The sequence below is a fragment of the Leptopilina heterotoma genome, unplaced genomic scaffold (assembly GCF_015476425.1).
Source record: "Leptopilina heterotoma isolate Lh14 unplaced genomic scaffold, ASM1547642v1 Lhet_397, whole genome shotgun sequence".
NCBI classification, from domain to species: Eukaryota; Metazoa; Arthropoda; class Insecta; order Hymenoptera; family Figitidae; genus Leptopilina; species Leptopilina heterotoma.
Window position 1 is genome coordinate 786,193 of NW_025111062.1, and position 26,606 is coordinate 812,798.

A 26,606-nucleotide genomic window follows, 5' to 3' on the forward strand; every position below is an offset into this window, starting at 1 on the left:
TATTACAGAAGTGATCGTAAATTAATTTTCTTAACACAATTTTTCATTTATCTTTTCTAATTATAAATTCTTTTTCAAAAAATTTAAATTGTCAGTTAATATCTCTGACTGATTCACTGAAATTTTGAAAGTATATTTTCGCTAGTTATCAGCTGAGGATTGTAAAGACGTTCCCTTTTTTTTTTTTTTTTGAAAGAAAAATAAAGGGTGCTTAAAATATGTTTTTTAGCTTTGGCATGACAGCTTTAACCCTCTCGTAAATTTTTAATTTAACTCACGAGGTCACACAAGTAAATTGACAGCAATTAGGTGTAATTTTTGACACACAATCACAAACACATAAACACCTGTCTGGAATTTTAGTGTCAATGGAAAAAAAATTGTTATAACAAAGGTAATGATTTATTTATTATTATTATTTTTCATACGGGGTTTTTTTGTTTTTTATTGGAATCGCGTGATAACAACCACCCCGGGCGAAGAACGACGCTCGACTGAGGACCCGGTTTCGAAGTGGATGACGGGAAACGTGTGAACGCCGCTTGCCGCCGCGGCCAATACCAATGAGAGAGCACCTATACTAACGTAACAACATCCACCGACTATACCATTGAGCGCAACGAATACACATACTCGCGGGGCGCAACGGGTGTCTCGCTTTTTCTTCTTCTTCTTCTTCTTCTTCATTCTCTTCACCCCACAATTGTCTCTCATACCATCTTTCTTCATCTTTCTTTCTCACTCTCTTTTTCTTGGTTTCACTTGTTTCTCATAGTGTTTTAAGTCAAGGGCGCCTGAACACAGGGACCACTAAGGTAGAATAGCAAAAAAAAAAAAAGTTCCAATATCTTTTTTCAAAATTAGATTTATAAAAATGAGAGAAGAAAGAGGGAGAGAGTTATGTCATTAATTCACACCTTTCTACACTATCACAAAAATAAATCATTGCTCGCATGTAATTAGAATTAATAACCCTCGATTTAATTTTGAATTCGTAAAAACTAAATAAGAAATTTACCATTTGCTCCAAAAACTCGAATTCAAAAACAGAATTGTTTGCTATACCGCGTTAAATACCATTCTATTTTTATTAGAACTCGTAATTATATGTGATGTGATACGAAGAGACCGATCTACAAAGAAAAAGCTTATTGGTTATGTTACCCGGTAAGAAGAGGTTGATTAAAATAGATTAAAATGTATACAAATATCGCTAAATTCTGAATCATTTCAATGCCAAACTTATGTCATTTTTGAAGTTCCATGTTTTAATTCCTTTAAAGATAATTCATCTGCACACATTTGTATTCTATTTAATTCGATATGCATTTTACTTCTTATTGGGTAATTAGAATTGAAAACAATTTAATTCTGTTTAATACCATAAAATTTGTAATCATTAGAATTCCATTTATAACTTAAATATTGCTGACACTTTAAGGGTTCATACCACTTTACACGCTTGAAAATGAAGCTATTTTCTAGAATTTTTTTTACGATTCCTATGGATTATATTGATCTGCATTTTTTCAGTTCAATAAATACACTCTTTAACTTTATAAAAAACCTTATTTTATTTAAAAAATATTATTTGTTTATTTAAAATTTAACAATAATTTTAGACCTGCTAAAAATATCGATGCCAGCTGCGGGATTGATTTCTCAGGTTAGAAAAATCTAAAACACAAAATTCAAATTGATTTATCTTCACTAGGACTGTGCCTATCGCCCGAACTAGAATTTTTAATTTTTATGCAAAATAGCAAAATGGAGGCAATTTAAAATTTTTTTTTCGAAAATATTAAAGTTTTTTTTTGCAGTTTTTCGGTTTAAAAAAATAGTAAAAATGAATATTTTTAAATAATTCTAGTTCCGGCGATACCCACTCATGTGACGAAGATTTTCGTAAAAAAAATTTGAGAATCGGTCCAGTAGTTTCCGAGAAAACCATCCCGCAGCATGGAAAAATATGGTTTTGAGAAAAACGCGTTTAAAGTTTTTGTTTTATACTTACATAGCCGTGTACGCGCTCAAATAGCATTGAAAAAATATATTTTAAGTGCTGGGATCTTTCTAAAAATTTTACACCACATTTTTGACATATTTCACTTTCGAAATCCATAATAAAAAAATTTTTGCTTTTTTGAAGATGACAAAGTGGTATGTACCCTTAATTCATTTTAATGAAAAGGTAATAAAATGCATTAAAATGACGCATATATGGTCAAAATTCACTTTTCTTTAAATGCCAAACCACCCGTGCAGAAATCGCCACTTTTGTTCCCGATTACCGCCCTGGCCCCGGTCGGGATTTCATGATCTGGCCCCGACTTCGTGGCCCCGACCAGGACCAGACCGGGTTTGCCCAAGGATCTACAAACAGCGCACAATGGGATTTTTTTTACAATTTACTGTTCAAAACTGTCTACAGCCTACAATTCTTAACCGGTTTCAGTATTCTTTATTTTAAATTAAAGGCGAATAAATTCTTAAGACATCCCTTAAGGTCAATTTTTTAGTTCTTAATTGTTTATAATTTTTATTTTCAATCAAAGTTAACAAATTAATACAATTTTTCAAAAAAGGAGGCTTATTTTCTTATTCCGTTGCTGCATATGATCTGAATCAGTTCAAATTAATACAATATGACCACCATATAATTAATAAAACAGAAAGTAATTTATATCAATTGTTATAAACAATATTAATTAACAAATAGTTAACTTTGATTTCTTTCCACTAAAAAATGTTTTTTTTACCTTTTCTTTTTAATTTAAGTTCATTTAAAGAATATTTGCCCTTTTTGATTATAAAATAACTTATTTAAATTGTTATAAACAATATTAATTAACAAATAGTTAACATTGATTCCTATTCCACTAAAAATTTTTTTTTCACATTTTCTTTTTAATTTAAGTCTATTTAAAGAATATTTGTCCTTTTTGATTAAAAAATAACTTATTTAAATTGTTATAAACAATATATTAAATAACAAATAGTTATGTAACTTATGCTCCTGTCCACCAAAAAAATTTTTTTTCACGTCTACTTTTTAATTTAAGTTCATTTTAAAAATATGTGTCCTTTTTGTTTAAAAAATAACTTATTTAAATGGTTACAAATAATATTAATTAACAAATAGTTAATTTTTGTTCCTTTCCACCAAAAATTTTTTTTTCACGTTTACTTTTTTATTTAGATAATGTTAAAAGACCACGGATATATAATATTAAATATTTAAATAAGTTATATTATAAGCAAAAAAGACATATATTCTTTAAAAGAACCTAAGTAAAAAAGAAAATTTGCAACAAAAATTTTCTGTTGGACAGGATCATAAGTTAACTATTTGTTAATTAATGTTGTTTATGACAATTGAAATATATTACTTTATGGGTTTTTAATTGTCTGCTGGTAATATTGGATTAATTTGAACTGATTTAGAGCATGTGCAGTAACGGAATAAGAAAATAAACGTCCGTTTTTAAAAAATTGTGTTAATTTGTTAACTTTGATTGAAATTTGAAAATAAAAATTATAAACAATTAAAAACTCAAAAATTGTCCTCGAGGGATGTCTTAAGAATTTATTCTCCTTTAATTTAAAACAATAGGACAAACGCACCAATTGTCGAAGGTGAACCATTTGTCGATGTTATCATGGTGATAACCAAAAATATTGCCTAAAATGTTAAATTTTTTTGTGGTTATAATATTAACATATTATTTTTGACATTTATAACTCTTAAAAACTCTTAATTGTTTTTCACACTTAAATTGAAATTCCATGTTTAAGGCAAAAAAATAAATTATTATTAATTAATAATTTTTAGTATTATTGTGAATTATTAATAATGAAAAAATTTTTATTATTTTAAAAAATAGTTAAATTATAAATAATATAGAATAAATAATTAAATTAATAATTTTTACCATATTATTATGATAAACATATTAATTTATATATATATATATATATATATATATATATATATATATATATATATATATATATAACATACATTTTTAATAATTTTTCTATAAATAAATATGATACAGTCAATTTATTATGATAACACTGTATATAACGGTCCCATGATTCAAAAGGAAGTTTAAGCGAGGTCGCTTCCAAGCTTGCGTGGCTATGCGGTATGTGTATTCGACTTGCGTCCTCGAGGTCTAGGGTTCGGTCCCCCGTGCGTGCGATATTTTTCCGTCTTAGTTTTAAGTGTTTTGTGTATAATTCTTAATAATGTTACATAAAGTATAGGTTTAAATAATTATTAACAATAATAATAATTATAAATAATTATTAATTTAAATAAGATAGTCTGTCTAAATTAATGAAAGAAAATAAGAAAAATATTTTTTTTAAAAACTTAGTCCAATAAAAGCAATTCTAATAACTATTTACATTTTTAATGACACTCATAAAAGTTTATTTACTACAAAAATATTAATAATAATTATTAATATTGAAGTAAATACTCCCCATTCTTTAATAATCAAATAACAAGCTTTAATATAATAAAATGCAGTCAGTATTGGAATTCTACCTGGGTAGCGAAAAGATCGGGGGAAATCCCATGGCCCCGACCGGGTCCCGACAGGGCGGCCAGATCGGGCAAAGTGCCATGGCCCCGGTCAAAATTTCTGCACGGGCAATGTTATTTTTGAAATTTTGTGTAAACATTTTAATCTGTTTTAATCAACCTCTTCTTACCGGGTAAGTTTCTCTTTTAAGTTTTAAATATTTAGTTAAAAATTCTAGAAAATAATAATTGAACTGAAATGAATGAATCCCGTAAAAGTCCGTAACTTTGCTTCAAGTCTGTAAAAGTCCGTGTTTTTGAAAAAAGGTTCGTAAAGTCCGTAATTTCATTTAATATGGATGAAAAGTTCGTAAATTCTACGATATATGTATTAGGACTCATTTCCCCTCCCCTCGAAAAATATATGTAAAATATGTAGGTCCAGTACGACAGACATCGACAATTTTTTTTCTCTTGTGTGTCTGAATTGATTTCATAAAAGCTCAGAAATTCACCTATAGAAAGATTTGGTACTATCGACCACTCTCTTGCAAAAAAAATTAATACTCACCTATTACGTGCGGTAAAAAATTGTCGAGTTGTCCTAGTCCTCCTCCTTAGCCATATTTTCTTTGGTCTCGCCTGCAACAAAAATACAATAAAAGTATTACATATAATTAATTTTACACAAATATACTAATAGTTATAAATAATTTACAATCCAATTGAAAAATAATTAAACCATAAAACTTTTATACATATTCCAAATTAATATGATCACACAAAAAATCCTATTTGACGAACCGTATTTTTAATGATTTTAATTTACGAACAATTTAACAAAAAAAGAGATCGTGAAATAATTAAAGAGCTCGACTACAGCATATATACACGTAGGTACGCCAAATTATACAAACATGCGTGTATTTCTCATTTTATTTTCCGATTCAACACATTCTTTCGTATCCCTCATTTTTTCCTCTTGTAAATAATTGTGATTCACACTCATTCTTCGTGAATATAATGTCGATTCTTTTTTTTTTTTTGCACCCTTAAGTGAAGTGTATCTATATATACCACATTTGAGTTTACGTATATTTATAAAAAGTTTACATACACACGTGCATATTATCCCTTTCGCTTGTTGATGCATGCAGCATGAATGTAGGCACATTTCGAGACTGAAAACTATAATCACTCAAGGCGTGATGAAATTCCAGTTGAGTTGAATCTTCAAGTAAAATCCATACTCTCTCCACTCCTCTTTGAGTTCGGTTGAATAAAAAGGAGAAAATGATTCTACTTTTTTTTACGTTTTGTTTTATTACACTTGAATGTAGAAGTTGGAGAGAAGGGGTGAAGAAAACTTGAAAACCACATGTATATTTAGTTATTAATTATCGTTCTCTCAATCAAATAATAAATTTGCTGTAAATTTCGTTCATTATTTTTTTTTGCTTTTTATTCTGATTCTTAAATTCTATTTGGGTATACAACTACACATTTTGAGAAAAATCTAAACAAAGAACATACTTTTTTCAAGTTTAGAAAGTATAATCCTTTTTACAATTTTTCTCGACGGGATAAAAGAATTTTGTTGTATTATATTTTTTCATTTACTCGTCCCACCATGTGTTAGCCAGGTATAGTGACTGGCATTTTATGTCTCATAAGGTTAAAGTCTGCGAAAAGACTTATATTATAAAAACGTCAAGTTGTACCGAAAAATTTCCTTTTAGTCGTAAATAAAAAAAAAAATCACAGTCAATTCTTTTTTTTTTCATAGAAAAAGTATGTGGCACTCTCTATTTGTTTCGTATTTCCATATGTTTGTATCTCATAAACGAAATTTAAAAAAATGAAAAGACGTTACAAAAACTTTTTTTTTTCTAAATTTAGATAAATTAGAAATGTAATTTAGGGGTTCGTAAACTACGTATAGCACAATTTTTGGAAATTATACCCCAATGGCACTTTTATATACATTAGCGTAATTTTTTTCAGCTGGTCGTAGAAAATTACTTGTGTGATATCCCACCCCTGGTTGTTGGACCAGGGGTGGGGGGACCTATATGTATTAAAATGATTAAAGAGGTAAAACAGTAAGAAGCAAATGACATTAATAGAATATTTACAGAAAAAAATTGAAATGAATATTTTCCAATGTTTTTTGAAAATTTCTAAAAATTTTTGGAAAAACAAATCAAAGTCACATATTATAGACGAGTTCTTTGTTCGTGTACGAGAAATTCGAACGAGTTCAAGTTGAAAGCTTCGCGTATATATTCGCGAGAGTGTGTCACTTCTAACGCATTAAAGTCCCTGCGTCGGAAGTGAAGTGGCGAGCGTCTCATCCCCCTATTTTTTTCACCCCTCTTCCATTTTACTTGATGGGCCAAAGTTACATTTTCTCTGCTTTTCTTTTATATATCCCTTTGTTTCATTACACACTCATTTATTTAAAAAAAATTCTCCCAATTTACCATTTTTCTTCAAAAAAAAAAAAAAAAAAAAAAAATTTTATAATACAAAAGTATAAAATCGAAATTTTTACAAAATATTACAAAATTTAAATGTGGGTAAGAATTATTCGTTTCCAGTAAATATCTAATTGATAGTAGTATCAATTAATTGATTATTTAAATGAAATAAATTTCTTTTCAGTGTAGAACTGCTTTGATAGTCAATGTAACGATTTTTTAAATTTTAATTTCTTCAAAAGTTGGAACCGATAAAATTACAATCTGTGAAAATTAGTTTTAAATTGAGGTCGGTTTGGGATAACGATTTCTGGAAAATAAATAAAAATCAGTATTTAAACTTACATCCAAGAGACTAAATTCTAATTTCTGTTTACTTTGAAGATTTCCAGAAAAGTAATTTATTGGGAGCACTTGCAGAAACAATATTTTGTTATTGTATAAAAGACAAAAGAATAATAATGTTAAATTTTGAGGACAGACCTAAAACCGAAAAAAAAAGTTTGCGATTCCCAAGAGGCAAGATTAAGGTATAATCCGTTTTAATGACCGCTACCAGTTCAAGTGGGTTGAATATTTATGTGTTCGAAAACATTGAGCGTTTGCAATATTATGGTTCCAATACAAAACTATTTATGAAAAGCGACAAAATAATTTTTCGAATACAACTACTTTTTTCCACCTTTTTTTTGTCATTTTGTCTGATTTTTGGGAAACGTGAGGAACACTGGTCTTACCGGCTTAAGAAGTTTTTCAAGTTTATGATACGTTTATACAAGAAAAAAAGGGAATTTCCACATCGTAAATTATTTTCTCTATATATAATGCAATAAAATTTAAAACTCGAAATTAGACATCTGTATTATAAAGGGTAAAAAAAATGTCCAATTTTTTTTTCAATAACATTCTTGACTTCTAATATTTTCATTATATATAAAAATAAACACATTTTTTTTAATAAAAAATTTATTAAAACGAAAAAATTAATAATAAAATATAAACTTTTTATTTATTCTCTATTAGTTATATAGATATGTTAATATTAAAGAAAATAAAGAAAACTAAAAATTGATGATGGTATAAATAATGAAAAAAACTTATCGTTTTTCAAAAAAAGGATATTAATTTTTCTTTCGTAATAACAAAAGACAAACAAAAAATTGTGATTGCTTTTTTTCTGGTTATGAATAATTTTTACAAATATATCAAACAGAAAAGATTTACGTTTAAAATTTGAAAAAGGAAATACGATCAAGTGAAATTAAATTAACAGTCGTCATTCTTTTCGAACTATATACTTTTAATATAATATATATAAATATATATATGAATTTTCTAATATTGTAATTGAGAATTAGACTTTAATTTCAAAGAAAATTGGTTACAAATTAAATTAGAAATAAAGTAAGTAAATAACATGAAATTTACCTCATTTTTTTCTCATTTATTTTTATTTATTTGTTATAATTTTCCATTTCTTTTTTAATAAAAAATTATCAGAAAAACCGTTAATAAAATAGTACAATATTTCAATTATTCCTTCTCACTATTTCATTAATTTTTGCTAGAAAAATATATTTTAATATTGTTATACTTTTATAATTATTATATTTTTAATAATGAGATGTTGTTAATTCTACCCTTTACGATCTGCCTCAATTTTTTTCTGCCCTTTCGTCCTTACAATTCAATTTATTTCTTCAAATTTATCAAACCCAGTAAACTCCTGTATACTCACCCCTTAAATTTCTCTACTATTTAAGTGATAATAACCCATATAAAATCTTATCACACATTTTCCTAATGACAGTATCAATAATAAATTGTGACTTTTAAAGATAAGATTTCTATCTTAAATGAAAGTTTGTTTAATTCTGTTTACAAAACCCTTAGGGTGTCTAATATTTTATACAAAGTTCGAAAAATTTTGATTTGGTATATTTGGTCAAACTTTTCATCAACAAATTTGAAAATTAGGAATAATTTTAATTAATTTGGTTTAAAATTTAAAAGTTCGCATTCATGTAAAATTCTTATTGCTTGTGGTTACTTTGAATAATTCAGTAACCGCAAGTGATGACTGAATTATCGCAGTTTCGATAATAAATTGAAGAATATAGTTTGATCTTATTTCTAAAGATAAAAAATAATTTAAATATAATCCACGTTACTTTGTTTTATAATTACACAATTTTATGTACAATTACTTTAGAAACAAATAAATTTAGTTAAAAATTCTACTAACTTGACGGTTTACGCAATTACGTATTGACATGACACTAAAGCACTTTTCTTACAAAGGGGAGTTAAGTGGCGCCACCATAAATTGAGTTTTGCGGGCAAACTAAGAGCAGATTAATTTTAGAAGGCAGATCGAGGGTAATAAACAAAACAAGAAAATAAATAGATAACTAAACTGAAAAAAGAAAAAGGAGTAAAAACTAAATCGACCTAGAATAGAATATATATTGTGAATTGGTTACTAATTACTAATTAATAGAATTTTAAACAAAACAAAAAAAATGATGATACCACATGGTCACATATCGTTCGATTACAGCAAGTGGTTCACTCTCGCGTCGACTCTCCGTTCTACATTATCGACAATATATTGTCCGGCGGGAAAAGGGGATTCATGTAAAACAAAAAACCGACCGAGTTATCAAAAATTATCAAAAAGAAAAAAAAGAAAAGAAAGAAGTAGAACAAAAAAAAGACGATATTTTCAACCACTGATTAAGAAGGAGACCTACGGCTGGGCAGAAAATTTCTCAACAACGCAGGCGCTTTTCCAAAGGAGCAAAACAAGACGCAAGTAGGTAAAGACGTGGAAAACGCCCACAACAACACAGACACAAATACCATTGATCCAGTCCAGACTTATTTCAGTTTCCGCAAAGTTGCCGTGGAGTAAGGATTGGTGGCGTTTCTGGCGGTCAATTCTCTCTCATGCAAAATATTTAAGCTTCTAAAGTTTCAATCTGTCGAGGACAGAATTTATTATTGTCGAGGACAAGTATTTATTTTTAAAGAGAAAAAAAGTGTGTTTTCTTTTAGATAATCGACGAAAAATTGGAAAATCTTTTTTCCTTTTTTATTCAACAAGTAATAAGTGACTTATCGTTGATTCATTACATTCATTACCTGTCGCTGTCGGAAAGGGAATAGGTTAGGTGTGAGAGGAAGAGAAAAAAAAAACAAAAACCAATCTCTTGGCAGCATTGCCACAAAGGAATAAATATTACCCAGACAAAAGTTGCACACGAGTATTCTCTCATGTTGTTGGGTTGACTGACTCATATTATGAAAAGATGGATCTACCAACTATAGTTTATAACTCGGCGAGGGACGGTAGAAGAAGACGACTCGAGGTGAGTTTTTATTTTTCCACAAAACTAGCACTTTAAATTTTTGACAATATGACAATGGAATTCGGGAAATTTAGAAAATTATCCCCCCTCTCTCTAATATAATACTGTGATTTTTATTTTTGTAATTCGCTTTGAAATTGGCCTCCTTATAAATAGGCCAATTTTTCTTTTTCTAAAAGAGAAGAATGAAACTCAATTTTATTATTAGATGTTTTGAAAGGACAAATTTCTTAATTTTATGATGATAGAAGACATTTTTTCGAAAAATTATAATTTTTCTGATGATAAAAGGATTTTTCCAATAAGAAAATTATAAATTTTCCTAGAAACATTAGTTTTTTTAATTAAAAAATAGATCTTTAAGTAGATCTAATTTTGTTATAAATTTTAATTTATTCTATTGAATTTGATTTAATACAAAAAAATTTCATTTCTTTGAGGAAAATTATTCCTTTCAAATAAATTATTTAATTCGAATACGTATTATTAGTTGCTTCAAATAAATATTATTTCGCTCAAATAAATATTTAGTTGCTTCAAATATATTATTTCATTCAAATAAATATTTATTTGCTTCAAAAACAATTATTTAGCTCAAAATTAAATTATTAATTTTTAATTTATTTCCAAATGAAATTTATTTATTCTTCAAAAATAAATATTGATATTTTTGTATCAAAAACAATTTTTTTTATATGCGTCATAAAATATGTTCTAGGCAACATTTTTATTTGTATAAGCAATTATAATAATTTATTTGATTTAAATAATAATTGACTCACAAAATAAATATAGAAGTCAGTAAATTTATTTATTTTTATTTTATGTATAATGAAATTTCATTACATTCAAATTAAAACAAAATTCATTTGAAACAAATAAAAATATGTTTAATTAGCATCCAAATAAATAAATTTCTTTGAAAATTTGTTTAAAAAAATAAGGAAAAAAAAATTTCTGGAACTTTAAAAACCTTATACATAGCATAAAAAATAGTAAATTAAAAAAAATATTGTCTACTTTTAAAATTCCGCATTAAAAACTAGTTTTTTTAAAATATTTTTAAAAATATTTTTTGGAAAATGTTGTTTATTTTTTTAAATATTTAATTTGGTAGCTAATATATTTAATTTAATAAAGAAAAGTAAAAAATATCCACGACGGAAAACTTATTTTTAGTATTTAAAACTTTTTATTTGAAAACGAGAAAAACATTAGAGAAAGTATTTTTTTTTAAAACGAAAAATATAAATTAAACAATCATTTTTGTTAACAGAGAAAATCTTTTGAGAGTATTTTTTCGATTAAAAAAAATCTATTGTTAAAATGTTTTTCGTTTTCACAAATAAAAAGTTTTTAAAAATATCCGTTAGTTGGTACAAATTTTTTCAAAAAATTACTCCGGCATATCAAAATCGAAAATCTGACATATTTTGCAATTTATTCTTTTTATTTATTTATTTGTAAGCAACAATATTGTCTTAATAAAAAGTGTAAATTTTCTTTAATAAATAAATACAATTATAAACATTTCATTCATTAAATACGTGAAAAATAAATTGAAGACAATTTTTCATTTAAGTTACTGATTAAAAAATTGCTGCGTGTAAAATTTATTTTGCATTTTATTTTGTCTTAGCCGTATACATCAAATAAGGAACATGCGATTGTTGATGTTCATTGTATATTGTTGCATATAAAGTAGTTTAACCTAAGAATAATGACTCGACAATTTACCTTAATATGGTAAAAATTAATTTGCAATTTCAATGTCAGTGATAATCTTTTTGTTATTGTTATTATCAATGTAAATAATGATAAACGTGTAAAAAGAACCTGCAAAATTTTAAAATATAATACTTTTGAAAAAATTGTATTATTTCTATTTTGTTTTACTAATTTTTTCTTATAAAAAAAATAATAACGTGTGCGCAATAACAGTGACAATTGTTTTGAACATGCATCATTCGAGTATCGCGAGAAGCTTCTATAGATATGCTTCTCGTGATTCATTTATCAAACAATAAATTATTACACAGCTTTTAAGTTTATATTTACAATTTTTTTCTATTATTTTTATTTTATATTAAATAATATTTGGGGACATTTATATTAAAAGTAAAATAAACAAATTAAAGAATTGTAATTTTTTTTAAATTGCTACAATTCTGCTTTTTGTCAATGGATTATTTTATCTTCTTAGGTTTTCGAGTATTTTTTATAATTATTTTTATTTATTTACCATTTTTACTTTTTTTTTTGTATTTTTTATAATTTAATAAAATATTTAAATGGCATTTTGGTCTCTTAAATTTATCATCATTACACTGGAAAAAATTGATTTGATTTAAATAATACATTACTTAAAAACTATAAAATAAATATTTAGGTATAATAAATACTAATTTACAATTTTAACTTGAAAAAATATTACTTGCTTCTTGAAATAAAATATTATTTACATCAAATAACTACTGAAATAAAATATTTTTTGCTTTAAATAATTATTACAATGAAATATTATTTGCTTTAATTAGAGAAAATTTTTTTTGTTCAAGTAGAATATTTGTTTGAATCAATTGCGGAAATTGTTTCCAAGTAAATATTTATTTCACCAGCCAAGTAATCGATTAATTACTTGAAAATATTTTTAATCTACAATCCGAGATTATTTTTTTCTGATTTCGCATAAAAAATAAGGAAACACGTGTTTTTTTATTTTCCCATTAGATAAAAACTAGAAAAGTTATAATTTCCTTGTGGCGCCACCTATTATTTCAATATGATGTCGATTCTGTAAGAGCGACAAAATTTTATGTCCAGTGGGGAAAATGGTGATAAACCACTTTCTCCAAAAGATTGACATTTTTATTCATCATTTGTTCTTATTCTCAAGAAAAAAAGTAATATTATTTCGATAAAATTCAATGCAAAATATAATTTTCAAAAAAACAGTAATAAATTTTTATACTTTCTGTAAAAAAATACGGTTTTAAGTTACAAACCAAATGAGAAATTGTCACAACAGGAAAAACGTGTACATTAAGGAAAACTTTGGAAATCTGTTTTTTTAAAGTAATAATACAAATCAATTATAAATCAAACGACTCCAGCACAGCAATTGTGTCGTTTTTAATTTAAACAATTACATTTGACAATTAAGTTGATAATTTAATTTACTTACCAAAAAGCAACGATTTGACGAAGAGCTCTTGACCGCTGGAATAATTATTGACAATACGACTCTTTACTATTTACCGATAATGAACACTGGCAGCGCTACAATCGCATCACGTGACTGTTATTTAAATTTAAATTCCACAAAATTTAGAATACAAACTCTAAACTTTACAAAAATTAATCAATAATTATTATTTATCATTAATTACGGATGTTAATAATCAAATTGTAATAAAAAATAAATATTCTTCTGCTGTTTGCATGAAAAAAGTAATTGATTACATTTTTAGAACAACTGTCTAAATTCGAATTAGTAAAAATGTTGAATAATTTGAATTAGTGACTGACTTTTTGCTTTTAAATTAGTAATTTTACAAATAATTTAGTAGAAATCACTATTTATTAGTAAAATTTACTAATTCAAAAGCAAAAGGTCAGTCACTAAGTTTCTTTCTTATTTGTTATAATGAATGCTTATCATATAAAAGTTACGTGATAAGGGTCGTAGGATGGTTTTATTTAAAACTCACAGCCATAAGTTATTATAGAATTCTTAAGTAAGCATGAATCGATTTATTCATGTCACTATTGTGACATCAGTTTCACTTGTATAAAAAAAATTGTTTGTTCTTTTCTATAAATATAACCAAAAAAAAATAATGAACTATAGATTTTATCAGAATTGTTGTAATTTTGAACGTAAAAGTTCAATTCAATTTAATACCATATGCATGCGTATCTCTAAAAATATATATCTAAAAATAATATCTAATCGCGAGCTATATTGATTTTCCTTCAAATTTGTAAATTTATTTGCTGACAATTTGGATATAAATAAATATTTTTCTAATATTCAATTACATTCCTTTTTATATTACATTTATATCTATTTGTTTCCTACTAACTATATTTATTTTATTTTTATATTTTTATTAAAAGAAATGTGACGCACTCCGAACAAAGGTGCTTAATAAGCGAAAAATTGTAGGTTATGTTTGTAATTTTCGGAATGAAAACGCCCACAAGGAGAATCAATTCTCAATATATAAACTATAAGGATTCAAGTCTTTATTACATCAAAAATTATTAATAAATTATTAATATAAATTGATTTTAATTTTTAAATTAAGCACAGATAGTTTTAACTAAGGCAAAAATAACACAAACATAACCTTAAACCTTCTTCGGAGCGCGTTACATTTATATATTAAATATTATTATTATTGACTTATTAACCTTGACTTGGAGTGATCGTTAACTTCAATTTTAATTATTTATAAATATTAATAACAAAAGAAGAAACTTGAATATACAAACATAAAAATTGTTTTTAATTTAAAAGATCTTTAAAAAAAAGTCCATAATTGTGTTGAATTAATATAATATATTCGAAAAAAGTGCTTCATAATCATGATTGAATAAAAAAAAAAAACGTTTTTGTATAAAATAATCCGATTATCATTGTATCAAAAAATGAAATGCAAATGTATCTTGGAATTATAATATAATTAATCATGATTAAAAGCATCCCTACAAAAATAAAGCGCACAACTATAGTCACTTTGTCATAATTATATTATCGATTGAAACCTTTGTTTAACAAAGTAATATTAGTTTGAAATTAAAACATCATTATAGAAATTAAAATTTTAAAAAGAAAAAAAAACATTACTAGTTCTTTCTAAACATTTCTATATTAAATAAGTATTTTATTTCATTTAGATTTAATTAATACATACTTTTTCATGAAACTTTTTTAAAATTATTGTTTGGTAATTATTTTCTTACACTGTTAATAAGATTTTTCGGGTGAAATTTTTTGATCTTTAATCTTTAACTTTTCTTTAATTTTTTTTCTTTGTTGACTTTAATATTGTTAATAAAGCGACAAAAATTATTTTTTATGAATAAAATGCCTTCGAAAATATTCATATAAATTGTGTATCGTATTTAACATATTATTGATGAAAAATGCAACATTTTTTTTTGTATAAAATAGAAAAAATTCCTGCGACTAAAATTCAGCGTAAAAAAGTATTAATTAAAAGTAAAATATTTCTTATAATTAATTAGTTTATATATTAATTTTCAAGGTCGGGTTTAAAAATAGCAGTTTTTCTAAGGAGCAACAACACTTTTGATTCTTTTCTTGTCTCAATTTGATATCCTTAGAAAAACTGTGGGAATATTCTAAAACTGTAAAATATAATAAAGGGTAAATTAATATACAAATTTAATATAATAATTATTACGAATTATCTAATCGTTCCCTAGCAGAGTTAGTCCCCCATTTTCTCATAGTTTTAATTAATTTTTAATAATTATTAAAATAATTAAACATATAATATATAATGAAATGTTGACTGAATTGTCTTTCAAATGAGCAAATTAATTTATAAAATATAATATATTAGGCACTGTAAAAAAAGAGTATATATTTTTTTAAATGTAGAATATAATATATACAATATATAGGTGTAAGATAATGGAAATTTAAATATTCCCAAGATAAGAATAGTATTATAATAAATTAGTATACCTCTTTTTCGTGCTAATAATAGGCAATGGGAAGTAAGTTGCGCAAATCATTTATTGAATAGGTCAACCATGGTTCATATACACATAATAAACACTTGGGTAAAACCCGAAACAATTAACCCCATGTCAAACGCAATAATGTCCGGACAAATTGAATGGGACGTACGATTTTCTTATAACAAAGACATCGAGATAAGAAACTCTATATATATTATTGCATCCCCAGGTTAATTAGAATTGATAATTATAATTATACATTCTTTTGAAACAAATTAATTTCATTCCAATTTCTATAAATAAATGCCTACATTCATTTTTATTTGCAAAAATCCTATCATACTTGAATTAAAATTTTAGTAGATTAGTGATACGTTTTCCCGCATAAGACGCATTCTTAGCGCGGTCCCTACAGAATCGTATTAACCGGGTTCTACTGTATACAAAATTCTTTAAAAATTTTATCAAAATACATTTTTCTTATATTTTTGCTTTTCTACAAAGACGTTAAAAAAAATATTCTTATAATTCAACCGCAAAAGCGTTAATTTTAACACGAAAATCTTTGATTCAAAGAAGATTCTCGATTCAATCGTAGAATTTCTTTGTATATCAATAAAAAAAAAAGAAATAATTCTTTTCATTATAAACAAATGAAAGTGAATATAATAAGAGAGTTTCTTGAAACATAAAATCTTTTCTTCTTGATAGAATAATAAAAAAAAGAACCTGTTATTGTTTCTTTGAAGTCTATAAAAAAGTTGATCAAACCAAAAAAGTTTCAGTAGAAATTGAACTTTTTTCTCTTTAATATCCAAATGAAAAAAGGAAAAAACATACCTTAGGTATAAGAAAGAATGAAATTGTACCTTATGGGTAAGAACAAGAATACGCATATACATATGAGGTGTATAATTATATACCCGCATTATATTTTTTCAACGAACATCAATCGATTTTTCTTCCCCGAAGTATAAATTTGAGTTTAGCATATAGAGACCGATTTAAACATTCATTTCACGCATAGGTCAAGTTCAGTTATTCAATCTAATAATATAATAATTATAATTATATATATTAATAATCTTATGAATTAATAAATTTTACTAATAAATAATAATTTCTACTAATTTATTAGCAAAATTTACTGATTCAAAAGCAAAAAGTCAGTCACTAATTCAAATTAGTAAACATTTTTACTAATTCAAATTTAGAGAGATGGTAATAATTATATATTTATAAAACATTCTCGAGTGCAATATTTATTTCTCAAAAGTTGAATTTCGTAAAAATAAGTGTGACTATATTTTTATAATGTAATCATTGTTGCAGAAAAAAAAAACACTTCTTTAAAATTAGAAATTTCCTTCGTAAATTAGGTCATACTATTCTTTATATTCATTTGGCTACTGTCCAAAATTTATAAAATCAATATATTCAAGTTTTCTTTTTTATTCTAAATGATAAAGTGCTTTTTGTATTCGATATAAATTTTTCATAATCGGTAAATTTAATAGACGTGTACAATATTTTTATTTACAAAAGAAGATTTTTTTTTAAATATAAATGTATAAAATTAATAATTAATTTATTTACTTTTAATCCTAATTTTTAAGTTTTGGTAAAATATATATTTTTTATTTATATATTTATTTGTTTATATTATTTTATTTAATATAATATAACGCATAGATTTTTCAAATTTCGTTTAAAATTATAACTATATATAAATAAAAATGAGTAAAAAATAAATTCAATTCCAAAGGGTAATTAATTAATAAAAATGACAAAGTTGATTTAAATGTTTCTATTATTTCTTATGCAATTCAAGATTGACGAACTCTCATTATTCTCAACTTTCATTAAGCAAATCTGTTATGATATTCATAGCCAAAGGCAGTGCTTTATTATTTCTTATACACTTATTTTTTTTATTTTTGCAAAAAAAGAGAATCAATCATATAAAGAAAAGAATTAAAAATTAAAAATTTATAAATTGCTCATCACCTATTTTAAAAAATAATCTCAAATTTATTTTATTATTTTGTTCTGTAATTAAATACACCTATAATTATATATAAAATATGACGCGCTCTCACGAAAAGTGCCTAAAGAAAGAAAAAAATTTATAATTTTTGGAGTAAACATAGAAAATTATTTATCTTCAATATTTAAAAAAAACATTTAAAATAAATTTCATAAATTTAAAATACATGACGACTGACGCGCTCCCAGGAAAGATAGAGGCAAGCGAATTATAGGTTATGTTTGGTGTTAGATTTATCTTGATATAAAGTTAATTTTTAATTATTTAAATTTGATTCCAGTGTTTATGGAATATTTCGGATGTAATGAAGAATTGAGGATCAATAATTTACAGTAGTAACTGATTCTATTTCTGTATTTTTACCCCGACAATTATAAACATAACCTCAAATTTGTTGCTTCTTAAGTTCTTTTCTTGAGAACGTATATTTCTTGCGCAAAATACGTATAAAATAAATATGTATCTAATATAATATTAAATAAAAAATATAAATGTTGAAGAGAAATGATTGAAAAAAATGATAAATTAACAATTTTCCTATATAAGTAGGCAAATGAAAATTAACAGACAATCTGGGTTGAGTTCTTATACATATATATGTATACGCGCGTGTCAGTGTCGTACGTCCCAATTACCAAAATAAATTCATGTTGAAAATTTTGTAGTCACTTCTCCGTTTCCCTTCAGTCTACATTCAATTGTATGTTTTCCAAAAAAGAATGACTAATTGCTATAGATATCATTTTATTATTACTTTTTTTTCAAATAATTAATATTTCGCCTTTTTTATATATATACAGGTAACCTCGCTTTTTTCCTTTTCTAAATTCTCAAATTGAGACTATCTAAATTTAAATTAGTAAGAATTTTTACTAATTTTCCGCTAATTTTAATTAATGACTGACTTTTTGCTTTTATTATTATTTATTAGTAAAATTTACTAATTCCAAAGCAATTTATGTTTTCAAATAAATAAATAATTCAAATTAGTAAACATTTTTATTAATTCAAGTTTAGAGAGGAGAATATCCTCTTAATAGCACTTTTAAAAAAAGAAGAAAATAATAAATAAATAAAAATAATTCCTTTCTTACTTTCTAAATTTACTTATTCAAAAGCAAATTATGTCAAAATTAGTAAAGAGTTTTTTATTTATTTATTTTATTAGAGAGTGAAAAGACGTATTTATATTGTTAATGGAGAGAAATAATTTTCTAAAATTTAATTAAAATTAAGAGGTTTAATATTTAAAAATTAAAAAATTTTTTAAAAAATGTTAACAAAAAAATAAAAAATATGAAATAATAACAGAAATGGAAAAAATGTCGAAGAATTTGAAGAGTACGATTTAGATTAAGGCATTTTGTCAAATGACGCGGTTTATGATTAAATTGTTGAAGCACGTGTACTTATATATGTGCTATATGTTTATTTCAGCTTAGATAATTATTACGCGCGAGAACTTGATTTATGTAATCTAAATTTTACGTAATATGGCAATACTGAGCTCATCTAGTTTTTTTAATTAATAAAAGAAGATTCTTCGTCATTATTTTTCTTGCGCTGTTAATACTTTTTTATTTTCCTTTTTATTCTCTTTTCTATTTTCTTTTATTTTATAATATAAATTTTCTTATGATTATTCAAAAATAATAGAAATCATATAAAAATATGTAAGTCATCGATTTTTGTTGTCATGTTCCTTGAAATTAAATATTAATAATATAAATGTACGTACATACGTATATTTGTCATTTGTTGGGAAATAGTTTCTTTAACTATAACGGTATTAAAGAAATTTCGAAACGCTCCAGTGATTACTACAAGTCACTCTCATAAACTCTCGACTTGCCACTTGCCAGAGGTCAAGTTTAAAGATCTTTTAAAGATCTTTTATATATTATCAAAAATGTATTCAAATGTATTTAATTATTAATTAATTATAAATGAATTTAGAAGAAATTCATTATTGAATTATTGAACCGTAGAGAAATAAAATAAAATTTTAAATATTTTGGTATAAAATTTATGAATATAATATAATTAAATTTTTTTCTGAAATTAATTAATTGTCAATGAAACGACGATCACTAAATGCAGAGATGCAGCAGTAGGACGTTCGCTTCTTTGTTTTAGGGGGCCAAGTGTGTATTTTTATCGGATCGCATTCATTGCATTGCTCGCGAACAAATTGCACGCGTATGATTCGCGCAAGCATTCGGAAAAAAAAATTTTATTTTTTTAAATTTTGACACTCTTCAAATTTTAGATTAAAGAAGCTTGAAAAATTTTTTTTTTTTTTTTTTTTTTTGCGCAAGCATTCGGAAAAAGTGACATCACACATATTAAATTAAAAGTTTGTACTTTTCTTTACGCTTCAAAAATTAGTATTAAAAAAAATTTTACAATTAACAACAACATTACATTTAATATAAAACTTTTAATATCATTATTATTATTATTTTTATTATCATTATCACCACCTGTAGTATTATTAATATTCTTTTTATAAACATTTTTTTTCAAGCTTCTTTAATCTAAAATTTGAAGAGTGTCAAAATTTAAAAAAAATTCTAGATTTTGACAAATGACTGAAGAAAAATAGTTTGACATTTAACACGTTAACTGTGCGATATTCAAGGAAAAACCTTGAAAAGAGTAATGAACTCGAACTTTTGTATTTATATATATATACAAAAATCGAAGAGGACAAAATGAATCTATAGCAAGATTAATGGATTTATTCCGAATAGAAAAAAACTAGTTTTATTTAGTATTGAAAAATTTTGTCTTTGCTTAGTCTTTATATTAAAAAATAATTTCTACCACAAAAATAAAAAGTCCAATTTTATTTCAAAATTTTCTTTTTTGATTTCAAAAATAAAGAGAAAATTAAAAAAGAAATTATTTTTAAACAAAATAAATTTCGAATTAAGGAGAAAAAATTTTCCGCTTGATAAATTGAAAATAACGATAAATGAACAAAAAAAATCACTTATACTAGAACGTTAGTGGAATGAGTTATGATTTTAAATTATTAAAACATGAGAGAGTGACGCGGAAGAATTATTGATAAGCGTACATAAATACTTAAAAATGAATAACCAGACAGAATTTTTTTTTTTTTTTTTTTTTTTGCAAATTGTCTAATAATGTTTCTTCTGATGATAAGTGATTTTTTTTCTTTTTCTTTTTTGATATTAATTCAATTTAAATTTACCGCTCAAATTTTCTATTTTACCGATAGTTCACAGATTGGTGACTCAATGAATTTTTTTCGCTAAAAATAAAAAAAAATTTGGCAGCAACGAAAATTTGAATTAAAAAATAAAAATAGAAATTCAATTAGCGCAATATAAATTAAAGATTCGAATGATCGAGTATAAAAAAAATTAGTGAACCACTTCTTCCGAAATAAATAAGTAAATTTAAATAAGATCAATTATCAGACCGAGTAGAACAAGTGGACTAGAAGTACAGTTTCAACTCAATAAATACATGCAAATCGAATGATACTCAATAATTAAGCACTAATGAAACTGTAGCACAAAATGATTTTTCAACTTAATTGATCTTTGTCTCTTTTCTCGTATTTTTCTTTACCTAATTTCAGTTTTCTGTATAATTCATTTTTAAATATTTTCTTGCTATTTAATTGCAAGTAAAATTTAAGTAAAATTTAAGTTTAATTCAATTTTACTTCATTTTTATTCAATTTAAAAAAATCTAATAAATAAAATTAAAAAAAAACTCTTAATTTAAAAATCTTTTCAATTAATTTTTTTTCATTTACATAAAAACAATCTATTTACTATGTATATTTTTATCAAACAGTTAATTGAGAGAACGTTTTAACAATTTATAATAAAAAGGTAATACTATTTTCAATCGATATTGTAATTCGAATAAAAACAAAAATCTCTGTTTTTCTCAACAAAAAGTGATTCATCAGTGACGTTGTATTTTATACAAAACAAGATGTTTTTCATTTCTGAAAAAGGATTTCCCTGATAGTAGAAAAATTTCTTGATATTAAAAAGAAGGGAATTTTTCCCCTCTATTAGGAAACAAAAAAATATAAATAATTTATTAAAAAATTTTAATTTGACGCGTAATTCGACGCGTTTAAATCTATGAGTCATGCGATATGTGACATACACGTGGGGGAATAATATCGAGATGAGAATTTTTACTATTTAATTATAATTACGATTTGCTCATTTGCATTACTTGAAAATATATATCAAAACTGGTGTCCTTGAAAAATGGTTGGAGAATTTGTATATACCCTTTGGCATTGCAAGATTGTCTTAATGAGATGTTAAGGTCTCACAACATTGCGTAATACTTAATCTTCATTTCTTTTCTTTTTTTCAACTATTATGCAGTTTCTTCCTACTTTTTACCCCTTTAAGGTTTTTCTTCTACTTTTTACTTATTGTTATTTTTTATTTTTACTTAAGCTTACGGCAATCTTACTATATTATTGCAACAAGCTTGCAAAGCTTTAATAGCAAGCCTACCTTCCCTCAAAGCACGTCACATATTTAATATAATGAAAATTTATTTTCTCTTATAAAAAAATTGCTTTCGTAATTTAATACATTTTTCTGCTATAAAGCACTTCGATAAAAATTGTTTATTGATACTAAAAATAAACCGAAAAGAGAATTAGAAAGCTATCGATATAAGTATTGCCATTATGCCGCATTAGATATCAATAACGTGCAATTTATTATAATACTTCCATAAGTGACGGAAACAAAATTCAAGCAATTGTTGATATTTCTGAATTAATACACTTGAGTGCAAATTAATTAATTTCTTATTTCCTTATGTAATATTGATTAAATTTTGATAGTCTAAGTGTGTTTTTATCAATACTGTAATAACATTTTTTATATTTTTTTTCTGTTTCAGGTAAGACGACGTTTTTAAAAACCTCACGACGACTCTTAGATGATAAAATTTCCATTTATTATAAGTATTATGAAACATTAGTAGCTGTTTCATCGTATTTACAATTAAAATGAATGTACCATTTTGTAAAATAATCCGTTTAAGGAAAAATCCAACAGAAAAAGTTTAATACATCAGTTCAAGTGAGTTTTGCAAGAAAATGTATTTTGTCTCTTTTTCAATTTTTTTAAATAATTTTTTTAAATATTAAATACCTATACAGGGTTGCCACGCAATCTGGAAACCTGGAAAACCTGTAAATGTCAGGGAATTTTATAAAACTTGAAAAAACCTGGAAAAGTCAGGAAACTTTGATCGGAATCCTGGACAATTATTCTTTTCTAAAGTTATTGTGCTTATTCTTGAAATCTAATTTCACTTAAATATTTCACAATTCATTCAATTTTCAAAGAGCTGCGTTTACAATTTTCATAAATAGGTGAACTTCAAAAGGTTTTAATTTGAAATTTTACAAAATTTCAATTTTAAATTAATTAATTAAATACTAAAAATTTGCCAGGAATTCTATTATTTACAAATTCTTTATAAATTTCTTCGCATAATAATTCAATTATTTTCATGAAGAATAATATTTTTTACCAGAAATTCAATTATTTTCAATTATTTTCATAAATAATAAAAATCATCGCAGAATTTCAATTATTTTTAATACAATTTTAATGGAATTTCTCGAAAAATGTAATTATTCTTAAAAATTTTATTATAATTCATCAAAAAAAAAAAAAATTCAATTATTTTAAAAAGCCTTCCTATAATTTATGTATTATTTTCAAAAATTTTAATGAAATTCTTTTTAACAATTCAATTTTTTTTAAAAATAATTTTAATAAAATTCTTCGTAGAATTAAATTAATTTCAATAATTTATCAAAATTCAATTATTTTAAATATCTACGTATTTCAATAAAATGTCATTAAAAGAATTCAATTATTTAAAAAGCAATACATAATTAAAATTCGTCTCAAGAATTCAATTATTTTCAAAAGTAATAAAATTCTTCACAGAAATTCAATTATTGTCAAAAGTTTAAAAAAAAATTCTCGTCAAAATTTCAATTATCTTTATAAATAAATAATAAAATTATTCTTCAAAATTCAATAATTATTTTGAAAAAATTTAATAAAATTCTTGGCAAAATTTCAATTATTTTCAAAAACTTTTCTCAATTCAATCAAATTTTTTTTTACAGAGATTTAATTACATTTTTAATGCAATTTTAATCTAATTTCTCGAAAATGGAAATTATTCTTAAAAATTTTATTAAAATTCGTCAAAAGAATTTTAATTATTTAAAAATTTGTTGATAAATTCAAAAGCAAAAAGTCAGTCACTAATTCGAAAATAGTAAACATTTTTACTAATTCAAATTTAAAGAGAAAGTATTATAGCGTGAATTTTTAGAAATAATTGAATTTTGAAAAGGTTTCAAATTATAATCTTTGAAAGTTTGAATTTTTCATACTTTTAACTGAAAATTGTGTAGATTTAATTTTTTTTAAAGTTTAATGCAACTTTTTTGAAATTATTTCAAGTTTTTATTTTCTAATATATATTTAATTAAAGAATTTCCGAATAATCGATGAAATTTCGTAAAATTGAATTTGTAAACAAAAGAATTTGAAAATTTTCAAAGAAATTTTTCAAAAATTATTAAAAATGAATGAATAATTAGTTTAAAGAAGAATTTTAGTTAAAAATTGTAGAAAATAATTGAATTGAAATGAGAATAATTTTGACAAAGTTACAGTAAGAATATTCTTATAAAATATAAAATAATGATTTTATCAGTCGGCATCTTTAATTATTTATTATAAAACATGAAGACATCGATTGCTCCGAGTCGAAGACTCTGAGTGATTGATATCTTCATGTTTTATAACAATTTTTTGAAAATTGTTTAATTTGAATTTGAATCTTTTGAAGAATTTTAATTCTTATGGAAAAATAATAATGATTTAATATTTATTGAAAAAAGAAGCAATGGAACATTTTTCAGAGTAATAATTTTGAAACTGATTGAGAATATTCTTTAGAGTCAAGAAGTAAGAATTTTGTCTGGAATTTTAATTTTGTCAGGGAAAAAGGAAATTAAATGTTTGTTGGCAACAAATGTAGTTTTAAAAACCTGGAAAAATTCCGTTTTTTAACCTCGAAAAGCTGGAAAAGTCAGGGAATTTGAAATGAGCAAAAGCGTGGCAACCCTAAGACTATAAATTTTTGTATTTAAAAAAAAAATACGAAATTGAAAAGTATTCTTGAATGGGGTATAGAAAATTAATTTTTTTAATTATTATGATTATAATTTTCGGTTTTTACCAGAAATAATGATGTAGAATTATTTCTGGTAAAACCCCGAAAAATCCGCAATTCATTTCCTGTATATTTCAGTACAAAAAGAATTCTTAAATATTTTACCTCGTGGTTTTTTCTTAAAATTTAAATATTTTGTCAAAAAAAAAAAAAAAAAAATTGAAAAACTGCCTTTTTACTCGCACAACAGGTGAAACCGGACTGACGCGTACGCGTAAATATCGTCAAGTCAACTTTCTCGTCGAATGCATCTTGGCAATAGAATCGCGAATCTCTTTCTCTTTTGATCAAAACCTTGAGAGCTCTAGTAGTTCTTGTTCCTCTATTAAAAGATTTACCTGCGGACCTCTTGCCAGTTAATTTTACAAACCAAACGCCATAAGATCAGTATAAACATCATCTAGTTTTGTGTATTTATATCATTTTGTGTATTCTTCTGCCCAACAAGTAAAAAAAGGAACATATTTTTTTGTTTCAAATTTTTGAAAAAGGAGGAAATTTTGAACATTTTTCCTTTCGAAAAGAAACGAAAATCTCGACCAAAATAGAAGAAATTTTCTTTAAAAGTTTCAGACGAATGGCGTTTGTAAATTTTAATGGAAATCGAACAAGGGTGAGTGAGAAAAATATTCTTTTCATATACGCGTGAAATGCATTTGGCGTCTGCAAACACTCAATTCGATATTCACAATGTTTAATATTTGTTCAATTTCCGAAAGCATTTGCTTGTTTTCTTTTAAAATATAGAGGAGCGAATTAAGTTCCGCTTATTTCGAACTGAATCAGGATTGCCATGGATCATAGGGAAATCAGGGAAATTGCAAACGTTCAGAAATTATCATTATTTGAAAACGAAATCTTAATTTTATTTCTTCTTTCAGTTACTAATTGAATTTTAGTGAATATTTAGACATCTAGAAATTTTAATATTAATTGTTATTTGAGAAGTAGTGTTTGATAATTTGTAAAATTATTAAAAGCCTGTTTAAATATTATTATTAAAAACTATTTATACGAAAATATCAATTAAAAAGGCAAATTTTTATTCCAAAGGAACTTTTTTTCAACACGTATTGAATACTATATTTGCTTTGAACTTGTAATATTTGTTCTGAAATTTTATGTCAAATTTCTCGGCAAATGAACACTTTTAAAATACCGGACGTTGCTTG

General features: G+C 24.7%; 2 protein-coding genes across 17 annotated transcripts in view; one reads left to right on the top strand and one right to left on the bottom strand.

The window, feature by feature from the left end:
* LOC122506151 (protein groucho-like) overlaps nt 1-13,773 on the bottom strand; it is a 66,564-nt gene extending 52,791 nt beyond the window's left edge. For 6 of the 15 annotated variants that reach the window (XM_043618161.1, XM_043618158.1, XM_043618167.1 and 3 more), the window contains exon 1: nt 279-697. The gene's annotated coding sequence lies outside the window, so the exon portion shown is untranslated. Of the gene's footprint in view, nt 1-278; nt 699-5,102; nt 5,174-13,566 lie in introns of those variants that run through there. The other 9 variants (XM_043618168.1, XM_043618166.1, XM_043618170.1 and 6 more) reach the window with 6 other exon arrangements.
* Nucleotides 9,881-26,606, top strand: part of LOC122506153 (protein fem-1 homolog CG6966) — a 32,663-nt gene continuing 15,937 nt past the window's right edge. The window contains exon 1 of one of the 2 annotated variants that reach the window (XM_043618174.1): nt 9,881-10,382. In XM_043618174.1, coding sequence (XP_043474109.1) covers nt 10,323-10,382 — 60 coding nt within the window. In that variant the 5' untranslated portion in view covers nt 9,881-10,322. Of the gene's footprint in view, nt 10,383-25,996; nt 26,048-26,606 lie in introns of those variants that run through there. The other variant, XM_043618175.1, reaches the window with a different exon arrangement.